Source organism: Topomyia yanbarensis, chromosome 3 (assembly GCF_030247195.1).
Source record: "Topomyia yanbarensis strain Yona2022 chromosome 3, ASM3024719v1, whole genome shotgun sequence".
Lineage (NCBI taxonomy): Eukaryota > Metazoa > Arthropoda > Insecta > Diptera > Culicidae > Topomyia > Topomyia yanbarensis.
Genome location: NC_080672.1, coordinates 167,846,974 through 167,862,137, shown reverse-complemented (window position 1 = coordinate 167,862,137; position 15,164 = coordinate 167,846,974). Strand labels below are relative to the sequence as shown.

Here is a 15,164-nt window from a genome sequence, read left to right as displayed (position 1 = left end):
AATCAATTTGGGCCCGCTCACCGCGGATCCAGCGATTCAGTTGGATGTCTTTCGGCACCTCACTCGCTTGTCGTGGATAGCTCACAGATTGGTATCCTCGAACAAACTAACCAGATAGATCGATTTTGAAGTTCTGTGCAACCTCACGGACCAGACGCCGGAAGGGCAATTTGCTGCTTAGTGGCATCATGAACTTCTGATAGTGGCGAAATTCTTATAGGGCGACAACTCATGATTTGTAGCGATTGGGGTTCTAAACGCTACCAGTGGCTGGGGTAATTTTCCGGATGATCTTCGTTGCTAATTTCTTGCGAGGAGCTTTCTCTCCGCTGGATTTGCGGACAATATGTTTAGTATGGGTCATGACGCGAAAAAATCTTCTGTACTGTTGCTAATTCTGGTCAAACGAATGATGAGAAAATGCGATTCGCGCGAATACGCACTTCTATCACTTTAACTCATTTTCGTGCCATGTGGCTTTCCATTTTTTTCTGCTACTGATACTTGCATCACTAATGTCGTTTTCGCTTGAGGACCTAGAAACTAACCCAGGTTAGTTGCTTAAAACAAACATTTTTAATGAAACTGACTTGGGTTCTCGCAAAACAGCGGTGGTGTGAGCGACCCCAAAATATATTTCAGGTTAGAATCCAATCCGGGTTTCAAATCAGTTGCGCATAAACTAGGTTCAAAACTGGCTTCAAACAAACGGTTTGACAGCATTTACGTCCGAAACGAAATTAGTTTCTGGCTCAAGCGAAAACGACATAAAACGAATATGCGTCTTTCCCCACCATCTATCCAGTGGACAGTGTTGCCACGCTTACAGTTCCAGCTTTTAACCAATAGCATTCCAACAATATTTTCAAAGAATGTTGCAGATTTGAAAATAAGCAAAATAGGACTTAGTTGACCGAGTGATTGATCAAAGCCTGTTGAAATTGCATATTGAACCAATTATATGATACTTGGGAGTAGTTCATCACACTCAACGTGCAACCTAAAGAGACTATGATTATAGTATGATCAATAACATGGCCACGCCCATGCAGGTCAATTTTGGGATGGGAAGGAATGTTAGTTCAACACTTGTGACTATTATGACCGAGGAATTCTCTGCATGATCCACAAGTGTCACGGGATAGGATTGGTGTTAGTAGGTAAGGAGATGAATCAGGATATATCTTGGTAGATATTGTGATTTAGCTAAGTACTCACCCGCTTTGTCTTTTCATTTTAGATCAAAGTTTTCAGGTGTGCGACCTCCAGTAGAAATATGAATCCATTCAAATAGGTATTTTAAAAAGTATTCTTCCGTGGGGCGTAATGAAAGGATAAAGTGGAATATGGTAGAGGTCTATTCATCGATAGACAATATGATCTTAGCAATATGTACGAAGTCGCTCGAGATAAATTTCCGAGAATTCGAAACGAACAATTTGAACTTCGAACAGCCGGCCATCGGGAGTAAGGCTTCTTATTAACACTTCAATAATAATTTTAAAAGTTTGCAGTACAATGAAAGCATACAAATGTGTAAAAGATATCCCAAATGAATGTGAAAAAATTCACTGCGAAATGTTAATGACAAGTTGGCATCTCCACTCTCCCTATCAGACACGTTCCCATAATTGGGTTAAATACCAATTGCAAACGACATGTTTATTATGCGTAACAAATATAATAAACACTACGACAGGGGATCCCTTGGTTATCCAGAAGAAGAATGGATGGGAGAACAGCAATACTAGCAAATACCGACTACCATATGAGCGGTGCAAATTCAAACGGGTGACATAGAGTGCGATTTTACGAAGTTCTAGCTACCGATGACCGTACATTTTCAGACAAAATGAAGTTCTGGAATGTTGAGGATTTGAAAAGAAGAAAAATAATTGCGAAGGAAAAGTTTTTCAAACTTTAATTTTTGAACCATATTTATCAACTAATTAGTTGAAATTTTCCCCTTCTCACGTGATTCCGTTGAATATCATTAGATTTGAATTAACGCCCCGAAGTGTAGTCACGACGCTCCGGATATGTCGTAAACATTATTCACCCATCTTTCTTCCATATGTATGCTTTTTTCAATCCATTGGAAATAAAAATAACAGTTGGCGAAGGACAAGATTTTTAAACTTAAAAATCGAATCGTTTTATGTCAAATGATATACCACAGGCTTAACAGGCGGGTAAATCTGGCTGAAATCCATCACCCAGTGTAATTAATTAAAATGGTTCAGGAAAGCAGGATTGAGTAACATGTTGATTTTGCCATTGGATGGGAATATCATGCGCATCCTCGAGGAAAACATTCCAATATAACTTTAAATGATTTCAAAAAAGTGAACAAAACTATATTCTAAAAAATATTAAAGGTTGATGACTGGGATAATCTGGATTTCAGTGATTTCAGCAAAAAATTACATTTTTTTAAAAGAAATATGACAGGCAAACTAATTATATTAGTGTTATTTAAATACTTTTTTTAAATACTTTGAAAAGAAAATTCAGTTTTTATACACTATGAAAAGGTTTGTGTTTCGGAATTTTGCCTTTTGAAATGTTCGCTTTTTGAAATTCCGCCTTCCAAAAAGTTTGCCTATTAGAAGTCAGCGGACGAACGTTTAAAAGATGCTGCAAATGAAGAAGAAAGCTCTGTTTTGGTTGCTTCTTATAACAAGGGGGCAGAAAACCAGAGGTTCTGTCACCAAATATAAAACGGCCTCTAGGCTTGGTTTGCGCGGAGCAAGATAGTCAACATCCCAGCGGAGACTGGAAAAGTGACACGAAAATCACGCGATCAAGCGTGCAAACGCTCGTGCCCTTCACCATAATACAAACCTGATCAGAAACGCGAGCATGCAATCATGATCATTCACGCATACCTGCGCCTACGATTTCGAAAACAAAAACTATCATGAAACGGGCTCGTTCGGACCCTGGATCCTAGCAGCTTAGGTCCATGTAGGAACATTCTTTTGAAAAAAGCTCATATCAGAATCAACGTCCGCAGCGAACATTCGAAATACTTTCGCTTCGCTTTTAAAAATGACCAAAGGTCCTTCGGATATCGTGATAGGTTAATCTGGATGGGGCTTACACATCGTTTGTACAAAAGCTTATTCGATTCGTGTACTCATGTAGAGTTTTGGCTCGGGCACGTGTCAGGCTCATGTTCTATCTATATACGTTCAACGCACATCGCTATTGTATCCGGCTGAGTTTAATCCATGCGTACTTAGCAAGGGGTCCTCAAGGAATCGAACAAGGGTTACAAAGACAACGATTTCCTAAAGGCTTGTGATATCCTAACACCACAAATCAACGTGGTATCTTGGCATCCCGAGACCTATCTTAAGTCACAATTTAGTGGAAACCACGAATGTTTCAGCTTGATGCTACTTTATTTTCTCGCGAATGGTGGTTTTTCACTTTGCATATCTGAGATGCACACCATCTGTCATTTAGAGAATCGTGAGAGTTTGAAATGGTTTCAAATCTAGTTTTCGAGTGTTTTCAAATCTTTGTTTCAAACTGATTGCTGTCGTTCCACAAAAATCCGCTTGTCAATTTAACAGAACTGCATCTTCTATTTTTTATTCTCCAGGAACTTCTGCGAGCCAGCTGTGTGTGTCGAATGTGGAACCAAGTAGCGAATCATCCCCGGCTGTGGAGAACTGTACGTATGAAGAATTCACACGTTAATGATTGGACTGGGCTGGCGCACACCCTCCGGAATAATGGTACTAAACATTTGGATTTGCGAAAAATGCTGATCTCTGGCAATAGTGACGAGATGTGGAAGAGTTTTGCAGAAAATATTTCTCACGTTGAGCATCTGGAAAGAATCGATCTCTGTCGGTGTTCGTCATATGTGGTTGGTAATCTTCTGAAGTCAAATCCGAATCTTAAAGTGATCAATGCACTGGCAATTAAAAATGACCCTATGGATTTCTCCAATTTCGAACACGGACGATACCTTCAGGAACTGAGACTTAAATCTTCTGCAGCTGTGTCAGTGAATAGTGACCTTTCACAGCTCGGTTTCTTGACTAATCTACGGCATCTCTCACTGACATCTATCCAAAAGTTGGGATCATCCTCGATAGATGCTTTGGGCGATTTGATGAATTTGGAGTCACTTGAACTGGGTGAATGTACAGAAATCGGTCAGAACATTGCCGACATTTTACCTAGGCTATCAAAATTGCAGCGGTTACGTTTGGAGAAAGGTCAAGAAAACTTTCACATGTTTACTGTGCTTGATGGTATTGCGAAAGTTCCCAGCCTGACTCAACTGGAGTTGATAAACTGTGATGTCAAAGTTGGTTTTGACAAGCACATTAACAAATGTAGTAACATTCTAAAACTGCTTTTGATTCCAACTTACGTTTCGCAATCTGCGGCTACAAATCACATGGTGCTGAGTGGAGTGTCCAAATTGAAGGACACTCTTGAAACCTTTATTTGGACGGTAACGGTAGAACTGCTACGAGTTACCGAACTCTATATAGATCAGTGCGATACGAAGAATCGTGACCAGAAAAATAGCCCTGGTGAAAGCATACCAATCTTGAAGCCAGTACCTGGTGTAGACGAAATTCCCATTGCAAACAGTTCTAATCCGCCCGATACACCAGCTCAGGTCGAAATCGTTCCCCTCACAACCGTCAACAACATTCTCGATCGGTCACTCCCCAAAACAAAACTGAAAGTTTTAAAAATCCCCTTCACCAGCACCTGGAAACAAGGAATGATCGACCTACCTTAAACTCGATGGTTGACATACGTCAACCCAGTAGAGCAATGGAAACAAAACAAATCAGAATTCGCATCGTTTTAATACTGACATCTAGTGATAGTTATTCACATTTTTTTCTATGTGTACTGCAGCGTAGTTCCATTTAGGTGTAAGACACATACCGGAAAGTTATTTTAAGGATGGGAAGCAATGCTGCCCAGGCTGTACATAGAAATTCATTGTCACTGCAAATCCGTGTCGAACGAACGCTTGTATTGTTTTTCGATTGGAGATCTCCTGCCCTCTGTTTTATAGGAATGTTATTCTTGAAATTGCGTCTAGATGGAGCCGTTATGGTTGAAGCTTCGGACACTAGAAGTGGTGATTGGATTGGCAATTTGTGGTATCTAAGCAAAAAACGCTGTTACGGAAATATTTAAACAAATTACGTTTTTCCTTTCAGTTGCATAAAATACACTTGTCGATGACGGATTTCATGCAATGCTGTATAAATTTTTGCTAATAACATGAAACATTGTTTCCTTTATCTCATCACGCGTAATTGTTTTCACGTAGACTTCAATTAAGAATGTAGATTATGAAGCATAGAATATATACATAAAAGAACATGAAAATAAAAGCATGTACGATAAATTTAATCCGAAATTCCAAAATCACACTGTAGTTTTGCAGTCTTTCTTTTACAATACTCACTTTTCCATCGAAGCTTTTCGGATTGTTAAGAAAAAACGGAATGACAACCAGAAAAAACAGAATAATAATATGATTACAAGTTTATTTTTACATCAAATTATTGTTTCACAGCCAAACATTGAGGCAATGAATATGTCATACATCTAACATATTTTGTTCGTTTGGACTATGCTACCCATGATCGCATATCAGTCCCATAAAGATAGGAAATCCCATAGAAAACGGAACAACTATGCGATCATGGGTAGTATAGTCAGTTGAAGACTTGTTTTGCATCAAAGATTCTGAGAATATTATAAAATTTATTAACTTTATGAAAGCAACGCCTTGCTACTACATCCCGTAACGGAGCCATTATGGATGCTCCTGTGCAGCACTTCTACTGACAATCCTTTAGGGGCCCTATTCTCACAGTCACGTGACCTATGGGATTTTCGATTGATTGACACCGGTGTAGTGGATTGCACTGGTTTTGCACTTTCTAGCAGAAGTGTCAATGGAACATACCCAGTTTTCTGAACTTCTGCTAGAAAGTGCAAAAACGGTGCAGTTTCAGTGCACTCCACTACACCGATGTCAATCAATCGAAAACCCCACTAGTTACTAGAAGGAAATTTTCTTCTAGTTACTAGGTGACGTGACTGAGAATGGGCCCCTGATTTAGGAGACTATACGGCACATTAACTATACGGTGGTAGAACAGCACAAGTATCCTCGGTTCAAAGCATTATTTTGAGATTGCCATTATATGAGAATAGATTGTAGACTTCTTTTCCAAATGATATTTCTAATTATTGAATCGTACGTATTCAAGGATTAGGAAAGCGCCGTTTAGCAACGGTATTGTAAAGTTTATTAAATAATGTTCTCATTAGCTTAGTTACAAATGAAATTCGTTTCGAAAAGATTAAATAAAACATTTGGAAAATGTCGTTATTTTAATTGTTCAAAGCCCATGTCAGTCTTCAACAGTCAAATCCAGCTCAAAACGAGGGTCTCCAGAATGGCCGTTGTGTTTGATCATTTTCAATAGATCTACATATTCTTCCGGCAACCCGGATTCTTTAGCTCCGGAAATTATAATTTTCATGTATGTTTTCGAGGGTTGCCTCTCGAATGGTCGCTGTTCTTCCTCGAAATCTTGAATACCTGGATTCTTAACAAGTTGATACACACGACATTCCAGTATATCCCCTGATGGTTTCACTACAGGTAGCGTTAATGCCTTGTACACTTGATTGTGCACACCTTCCTGTCTGTCCAAATCTGGTAGATTAGTGGAATTGATCTCCCAGAGTGCACCCCATACTCGGTAACCCGGGGATTCTACAATAGTGGCAGGAGCTCCTTTCCATCGAGCCGCATAATGGAAAAAGTCCAATCTGTAATTCTAACAATGAACCGTCTAATAACAAAACAATAGCAACAAGCGACGTTCGTACTAACTTCTAAATATCCTATTCCTTTTCGAATAGCAGTAGGGTTTTCCATGTGTATTCTTTTCGACCAAAGATTACTCCCAAACGCAAAATAATTGAACGTATTCGTAGCCACCCCATTGATAGATGCTGAAAGGACATTCGATTTAATATATCTTTTAACATAATTCGAGCATTATCTTCATTATTCTAAATATAACATCAATCTTAATACAAAGCTTACCCATTGTCACTATCCACACAACCATGTTAGACAAGAACAAAGGTATTCCAAGATGCATTTCATTTCAAGCAGCAGGTCAATGAACGATCAAAGAAGAAAAAAAAATCCTTATTTCTAGAGCTTCGTATTTGTGAATCAGATGTTCCGCAAGAATAAAACTAAGTATAAGTATAGATAACATAATATTGTTTACCCTACTGATATGTGGATACCAAGGGTAATATTAAATCATTGGCACCATTTGAAGCAAAAAATAGCGAATAATTTAATGATTGAATTTTAACTAGACTGAAACATATGCAGATACCAGAAATGTACTATGAACTAGCCTGTAATGCTAAACATACAAACCTCTTTTTGAAATTGGAAATTAAATTTAAACGTATCAAGCTGATAACACGTAAGCTAGCTATACATTCGACGCTAGAGCACTCTATAGCGAAAAGAAGAACGTCGAAGGAAAAATAAGAAGCCGATTGTCACGTCTTGTCTTATTGGCGATTCTACACGGAAAAATAAAACAACCTACAGAATAAGCTCTTTTAACTTAAATTTAGGTAGTTTTGAGTTTTGCGTCGTTTAGTTAGATCCCGACTTATGAGTGTTGTCAAAAACATACAGAGAGAGATTCGACTCAGTCCGGAAGTCATGGAATAAGGTACTTCTGAAGTATACTCAAAATTAAGTAGATTAAACTTAAATGTAAGTAAATTTAACGCAAGGTTGAGTATAAGAAACCTCTCAATGAGTTGTGATTTTTGCCGTGGTTAAAGGGAAACCACAGACTAACAGACATAACACTCAAAAACAAAGCTTCGCCCGCTTTAACGGTCATTTTAAATATATTTGTAGTTGGGACTGTGGCCACATTTGAAATTATGGTGCCACTGACATATGAACAAGCATATGGGGGATAGACCACTAGTGAAAAATTGTTCCCAAACCTGAGGGGTAACCCACCAGTAAATGAGTGATTGGGACTGTGAATAAAAGGTGGAGCTAGTGTTCTGGGAAAATTGTCGGATCGATGTTTTTTGAGGGAATTCCCTCATAGTGTTATGTCTGTTAGTCTGTGGGGAAACTACCTTCTACACGGTTTACCTAATTTTACCTTATTCCACGATACCCCGAGATTGAGTCAAAAGAGCTCAACTTTTGGTAGTTTTTCGTATCCGTGTACGTTGAAACCGCTCACAGATAGTGCTGGAAGCAAAGTGTTGCTGATTTGATTCTGTTCTGTCATAGTGCATATATTTTCTGTAAACATTGATAAAAAATAACTTTTAAACACCAAATCACCGATCAATTTGTTAATAATAATGTTTATGAAAATGAAGGAAAACCATAATTTTATAAGATGATGAGTAGGGTGACAATGATTTATATGAAAAAAAAAAAATTCGCAGCCTACACCCCCTAGCGTCGTTCCAAATCATGAAAAAATGACACTGTCCAAATTTGAGCGAAATCGGTTAACCCTCACCCCTCCCCCAAAGAGCTTAAAGTTTGTATGGGATTTTTGGCCAAAATGTATGGGGAAACACTCGCACTTCACAAAATCGCCGCTAGAGGTCGCTGTAAATTTCAGATCACTGACCTAGGAAGGAGTTAAGCTTTTGAAGATATTCTGAACAAGTTTGTCGAAGACTGCAAGACAATTCAACCAACCGTTAAAGAGTTATTAACTTTTAAAGTTGGATACTGCTGCTTTACATTCGCAAAGGGCGTACTCCGCTTATCTCATGTATGTGAACCACGAGTGAAGGTGGGACAAAGTTAGGAAAAACTCATATATCTCTGAAACGATAAGAGATAGAAAGTTATGATGTTCCACAAAGTTGTAGAGGACTTTTTGGTTTCACTGGAAAGTTTCAGGATTTCTCCGCAAGGTGGCGGTAGTGAGCCAAGCAATTTAAAGGGAATACTCCTATCTGTATAACGGTAAGAGATGGAGCATTTGAATGTTCTACAAAGTTGTAGAGTAGCAAAAAATATTTTCTTTTCTCATTTGAAAAATGCAGAATTCTATCACATGGTGGCGCCAGTGATCAAAATTAATTGAAGGTAATACTCCCATCCATACAATGGCAAGAGATAGTGCAATCTGATGTTCTGCGAAGCTATATAGTATTTCAAAGGCTTTCGTGTCTCAATATTAAAATTGGAATAAGGACGCATATATACTGCCGTTCTACGCATAATTGTCCCATGTATATAGGGAATCCCATAGAACATGGGACAAATATGCTTATAACGGCAGTATACTGTATGTATGAAGCTTAAGGAGTTACATACCTTTTTTATTTTAAAAAAGTCGAATTTTTTTTATTACTTTATCTGAAAGTACAACTCCTTGAGAATATTTTTCCAAATTTTTATAGAGATCCAAGACATGGATCAAAAGTTACAGCGCTTCCAAGCGTGCTTCGTCTACCAAGCGCAGTGGTAATTTTAAACTCGATTATTTCGAAATATCGATTTAAAAAAAATGGTTTTCCCGTGATCACGATTTCTGAAATACCACTGAACCGATTGTCTTTATTTTTTTTTCAAATTGATCGTGATTAATTTTTCTCATACATTAACAATTCCTTTTTCATGCATAAATTTTTGTTTTGTATTGCTTGTGGCACTAAAAACTGGATTCTAACTGCACTGTGCACTTACCATTCTTCCATTGAATTCTTCTCATAGACCGGTTAGTTCGACTGGTCTGCTTATGAAAGTACCATCTCTATCACTTGAAATACATGTTTTTTTGACAGCTCGCAGTTTTGAGATCACTCGCACTTTAAAAGTGCGGAGTCCAGGTTGGTGGGAAGTGCGCAATAGATGAGAATTTTCTGAGTTCGAGCTGAATGTCACTTAAGACCTTTTGAATACGTACTCTTGAATTATTGACACATTTATTGCATAAACGACGTAAATAAAATATCTTTGGTTGAGGTTTGTTGATCCCGTTTTGTCTGAAATGGCATTGTTGGCGAGATTACTTAAAAATTTTGCCATAAATACTGGCATAAATAGTGTTCGGCTTGTGCAAGTGTCCGGTATTTCGACCGAAAGTTTATCTCGAGTGATGAATAAACCGAAACCTGGTTTGGGAAAGGCTTATCGCCGAATTGTACACTATCCGGAGCAGTACACCGTGGAGCCATTACACGTGACTAATTTGGCTGGTCGGGATCCCGAAACTGGTAGGATGATAGCCAAGGGCATTGGAGGTGGTATTAAGCATAAATTTCACTGGATTAAATGGGTTCGCGATGGTCCTGTGGAGGGCCCACCTCAAACTGAAAAGGTTATTGATGTGATACATGATGGATGCCGTACCGCAAAGGTTGCCCTTGTGGCGGTCGGAAACGATCTGAAGTACATTTTGGCCACAGAGAATATGAAGGCTGGCGATATAATTAAAACCTCTAGGCTAATTCCTAGAATTCCAGGTTGGTCCCTAAACCAAAGATGGCGAAGTTATTAAATCTCCCTTGTTTTTTACAGTTCGTGCTAACGAAGGTGATGCCTATCCGCTGGGCGCTCTTCAGATTGGAACTCAAATACACTGCTTAGAAAAGTATCCTGGACAACCTTGTCATCTAATACATTCGGCTGGCACATATGGTACTATTCTCCGCAAATTTGGTGAGCTGGTGGTAGTACAACTTCCTTCTAAGCAAGAGTTCGCTTTCAAGCAAACCTGCATGGCGACGGTTGGTCGGGTATCAAATATTTACCACAATAAAACGCCCATAGGTTCAGCGCAAAGAAATCGTGAATTGGGCAACCGTCCACGTTCAGGATTATGGCAGAGGAAAGACGGTCGACACGGTCGTAAAATTCGCAGACTACCGCCTATGCGGATTGTTTCTGCTCCTTCTGAGCCTCCTCCAGCTGCCATGAAATTCACATTAAATTTGTAGTTTCTTCCTAAAGATTTCTATTAATTGTACAATACTAAAATAAAGTCAACTATATATCACAAATCTGGAACTGGAATTATATTGAAGGATTGCGAATCATAATAAATTAAGATATTTATTTGGAGTATTGTCGATACTGGGAACTGGGATTGTATCATATTTAATTGGAATCTCATAACACCGTTCTGTGACATGCGTGTATAATAGATTCGCACTTCAAAATAGGGTTTGGAGCACCGGTTTGACCGTATAGAAAACCGCTAAAACCGTCCAAATATCCAATACCTAAACACCTGTATTTTAAGCATTTCTGTTGCGAAAAACTATTTAAAGATTTTCATGTTTATTATAAAGCCTTCGGGACACCAAAATCGTGAGCTTGGCGGTGGACTCCAGACTAAAATTCTTTATGCTTAGAGATTGAGATACATATTTTGTTATCAAAAAAATTTCAACATCTCGATGAGCTTTCAATTTACTCTCACTGATAGCAGAATTAGTTTTCTGTTTGATGTCATAGGACAATTTTGCTGCTCTCCATTTTGATCTTTTAACCGTTAAAACGACCAAAACGACAACAACCTGAGTAATCATTTGCCGAACATCACAACATCAAGTTTAGTTTTCAATTTGTTGTCAGACACTGCTCGGGTAGAAGCAAAGGGATACCCTGACGACTGGCAGATTGAATTATTCAACTATAGATCTAGACCGATGCAGTATCATATGGGTAATGGTTCATTACATATAATCTAAATTAAATATCCTTCAATTTGCACAATGTTTTAAAACTTAAGTGAATTAGCCAATGTATTGGGATCACACCAACTCAAATCTAAATCTAAAGAAAACATCCTTCAATTGCACAATGCATTAAATTTAAAATTTAAGTATACTATACAAATTATTGGGACCATATCAATTCAAATGTTCAAAATCTGTCTAGTAATCTTGAAGAACCATCATCCACGCGAACCAAACCGTCAAACAAAGTGTTCCCAAATATAAGCAAATTTAAATACGTCCATCCCGTTCTTTTCCTCTATATCATTAGTCTGTTTTTGTTTTACTTCTATTAATTTGTTTTTCCACTATTCATGTATATCAAAAAATATCAGTCAATTTATGCGCTTCTAGCTAATCTCTTTTCATATTTTTTCTTGCAATTCGTCATATTATTAATACTCAATAACAATACTAACTCTTCTCTTTATTTTATTTTTATTTATTTTCGGTCTCATGCATCATATTCTTCTGATGACCTTTTCGAGCTCATACAACCAAGAAGCGCAACATTGCTGCCAACAATGATTCTTCTCTGCCATCAGACGTCGCCAGGTTTTAGAACAATGGAGATGTATTCTCATACTCAATAGAATCAGGTAAGTCGGAACGACCAATAAACTGCAAGTAGTATATTACACATTTCTTATTTTAACATATAACATATTATTCGTATTAACATATTATTTACAGACACCACACATATATCAACGCCCAAGACTTCCCATACACACCTAAACACCACACACACATACACACACACAACTACACAAATGCTTGACAGGTGACAGGGCCAAGTGCATTCACTGGTAGGATCTATCATTTCGATGATCGCCTCGATTCTATGAAACTAGTGCACAAGTAAGCGGACATAAGCTAGTCTCGTCTGGTGAATGCATGTAACCTGGAAGCCCCAGACACGACAGGACGAGACGGACAAACTGGACTCGACGGGGACTAGTTCAGAGTTTTAGGCTTTCTTCAATGCACGGTTAGTGACCTCAAAAAAAAACAGAAATATTCGGCATGTTATTTTTTTCTTTTATTACTATAGTTACAAGTCTTTAGTTAGGTTCATACTAATACTCACTAACACAATCAATTGCATATTCTCCCATATACACTCACAATCTCTCATCCAAAACGCCCCTAGCTTACGCGATAACACAAACCTGGTCACAAACGCGAACTTACATTGCAATTTCAATCATCCACACACACCTACGCTCGCAATTTCACCAACATTAAAATACCCCCTTACTTAAGTGAACTTTTCAGCACCTATAAATTTACAACCGCGGTCTCAAGCATTAACCCACAGCTCGCGCGATCATGGATCGGCTACATTCAGAATTCTACACTCTCGATCAGCCTAGACTCATGCCTTCAGTTGGACCAATCAAGAATGATGCTCATATTCACACAGACAACACGTTCATTTACCATACACTAAAATTAATTGTCAGATTCACGGGCCCCGCGCGATCGTTCAAGAATACACGCGAATATGCAAATGGCCACACGAATCTAAAATAGAATTTATGCACGCAAAGTTAGAAACACGCTAGCATTCAAATGCTCGAGTCCTTCGCGATCACACTACTACATAATTAGTAAACGTCCACGCCAATACAGATAGATATGCACCCCTAGACTCCAACGCTAAGACTCACGCCTTCCACGTAGACACCACCACAGGACTCACAATCAGATTTATGCATACAAGGTAACAAGCAATAATTACAGGTATTCGTCTGGCAACCGGGGGAAGTGCATCTCAAACGCAGAACTTATCATTTCAATGATGGCATTGGACCTGCGTTGCCTGTGCTCAAGGCACCATAGTTTTGTCCGTCAGGTCAAGGATGTATGAGCCACCACCTCGGCCCTAGCTGCAACAAACATTTCGTGGCTTTATAATCGTTTTAACAGTTACTTTATTCAGGTCTAGCTGAACATTGGAGGTATACGTGTAATCATATATCGTTTATTCCACCCTTAAACATCTGGGATTTGGAGAATTTATTCAGCTTATCTAATTAAGACACATTAAAGAACAATTCTTCAGCATGTATGCAGCCTGAAGAAAACCACAGTTCAGTTTTATCAATAAACCTTTTCGTGACCGCGATTCAGCTGAATTATCATAGGAAAATTATTAAAAAGGACATTTAGGAAAATTATTAAAAAAGATATTTAGTTACACACGCAATCAATCTCTTTGGAAACCATATTCTTTTATTAGTGTTACGTTACAATTAGAGAAAAATGGTATCTCCTTGTTGGATATCCTATCACGTACCTGTATCCGATCCAGCAACCCGTCGAATACTAAACACTTAGCTTACTGTCTGCACCAATCTTGCATACATAAGGTTTGTTCCAGTACACGGAAGTCACTCCCTGTTGCTCTGGAGCAAAAAATTCTTCCTCCTTTTCACTCCGATTTGCTACCAGAAGAAGAAAAAGAAAAGAAGATAATACAGGAACGATTTTCTCTGGATTACTACCAGTTTCTCCTGGTACTGGAACAAACCTATAGAATGCTTTCAAACACTGGAACTGGAACAAACCTATAGAATGATTTCACCGATGTACCGAAAAGTCTAGGCTGCTGAATAGAGTCTGTACAAAGAGTACACTAGCCTTTTATAGATTTGAGTGAACCTAGTTAGCTTGGGTTCGAATCCAAACCTACGATAATTTTTTATGCGATAATTTTTAGAACATTCGGAAATTTTTAATTAGACAATTTACTAATTTCAAAAACTAATGATTGTAGACGTTTTTTATCTAAGATGAGGACTTACGACTGTCACAAAACATTTAGGCAAGTAAAAGTTAGTGTCATATGAAAGTGGTGGTAACTGAATAATAATGGATTAAAGCCATTCATAATTCTAAGGAACGCAATCTCCTCGATTTATTTACCATTCCCTGCCAAATGATCCATGGCACAGTGGCGGATTTCCCAAAAAACCTGGCCAAAAGTCGAAAATGGTTTTGATTGACCTGCAAAGGTGCATACCACGGTTTTTTGGGGCGCAGATTACGATTTTGATGTCAGATTTAAAATGGCAGATTCAAAATGGCCGACGTTTTAATCTAAATATAAGTAAATTTTCACGAATGAGGATTTAATGGTTCCAGTCTATGCCAATAACGTTTATAAGGTATCGAATTTTAAATGGTGTGTAGTTAAATGATAAAATTTGTTGATTTGCACGCATAAAGACGTTTGGGTGTTTTTAAGCACTAGTTAACTAGTGCTAATTTGGGTACTAGTTCAGATACATAGTCTAACTGGACACCCAGATGGTGCTAGTTACTGATGAGGAGAA

General features: G+C 38.3%; 3 protein-coding genes and 1 long non-coding RNA gene across 16 annotated transcripts in view; 2 read left to right on the top strand and 2 right to left on the bottom strand.

Moving 5' to 3' along the window:
• The window catches only part of LOC131691964 (uncharacterized), a 50,608-nt gene extending 45,230 nt beyond the window's left edge, over positions 1-5,378 (top strand). For 11 of the 13 annotated variants that reach the window (XM_058978761.1, XM_058978760.1, XM_058978762.1 and 8 more), the window contains one exon: positions 3,611-5,378. In XM_058978761.1, coding sequence (XP_058834744.1) covers positions 3,611-4,774 — 1,164 coding nt within the window. In that variant the 3' untranslated portion in view covers positions 4,775-5,378. The remainder of the gene's footprint in view (positions 1-3,610) is intronic. The other 2 variants (XR_009305889.1, XM_058978769.1) reach the window with 2 other exon arrangements.
• Positions 5,379-6,274: 896 nt separating this feature from the next.
• On the bottom strand, positions 6,275-7,595 carry LOC131691969 (gamma-glutamylcyclotransferase-like). The gene is made up of 4 exons (XM_058978774.1): positions 7,472-7,595; positions 7,121-7,240; positions 6,905-7,026; positions 6,275-6,848 (listed from the first exon to the last, which is right to left on the bottom strand). Exons 2-4 carry the CDS (start codon positions 7,176-7,178, stop codon positions 6,417-6,419), a joined length of 612 nt encoding a protein of 203 aa, XP_058834757.1. The 5' UTR covers positions 7,179-7,240; positions 7,472-7,595; the 3' UTR covers positions 6,275-6,416.
• A 2,423-nt stretch (positions 7,596-10,018) lies between these two features.
• Positions 10,019-11,103, top strand: LOC131691968 (large ribosomal subunit protein uL2m). The gene is made up of 2 exons (XM_058978773.1): positions 10,019-10,566; positions 10,622-11,103. The coding sequence occupies exons 1-2, from the start codon at positions 10,092-10,094 to the stop codon at positions 11,038-11,040; spliced, it is 894 nt and encodes a 297-aa protein (XP_058834756.1). The 5' UTR covers positions 10,019-10,091; the 3' UTR covers positions 11,041-11,103.
• Positions 11,104-13,222: 2,119 nt separating this feature from the next.
• LOC131692875 (uncharacterized) lies at positions 13,223-14,565 on the bottom strand. The gene is made up of 3 exons (XR_009306094.1): positions 14,360-14,565; positions 14,126-14,273; positions 13,223-13,715 (listed from the first exon to the last, which is right to left on the bottom strand). It is a non-coding gene; the product is annotated as an uncharacterized LOC131692875 (long non-coding RNA).
• Positions 14,566-15,164: the final 599 nt, after the last annotated feature.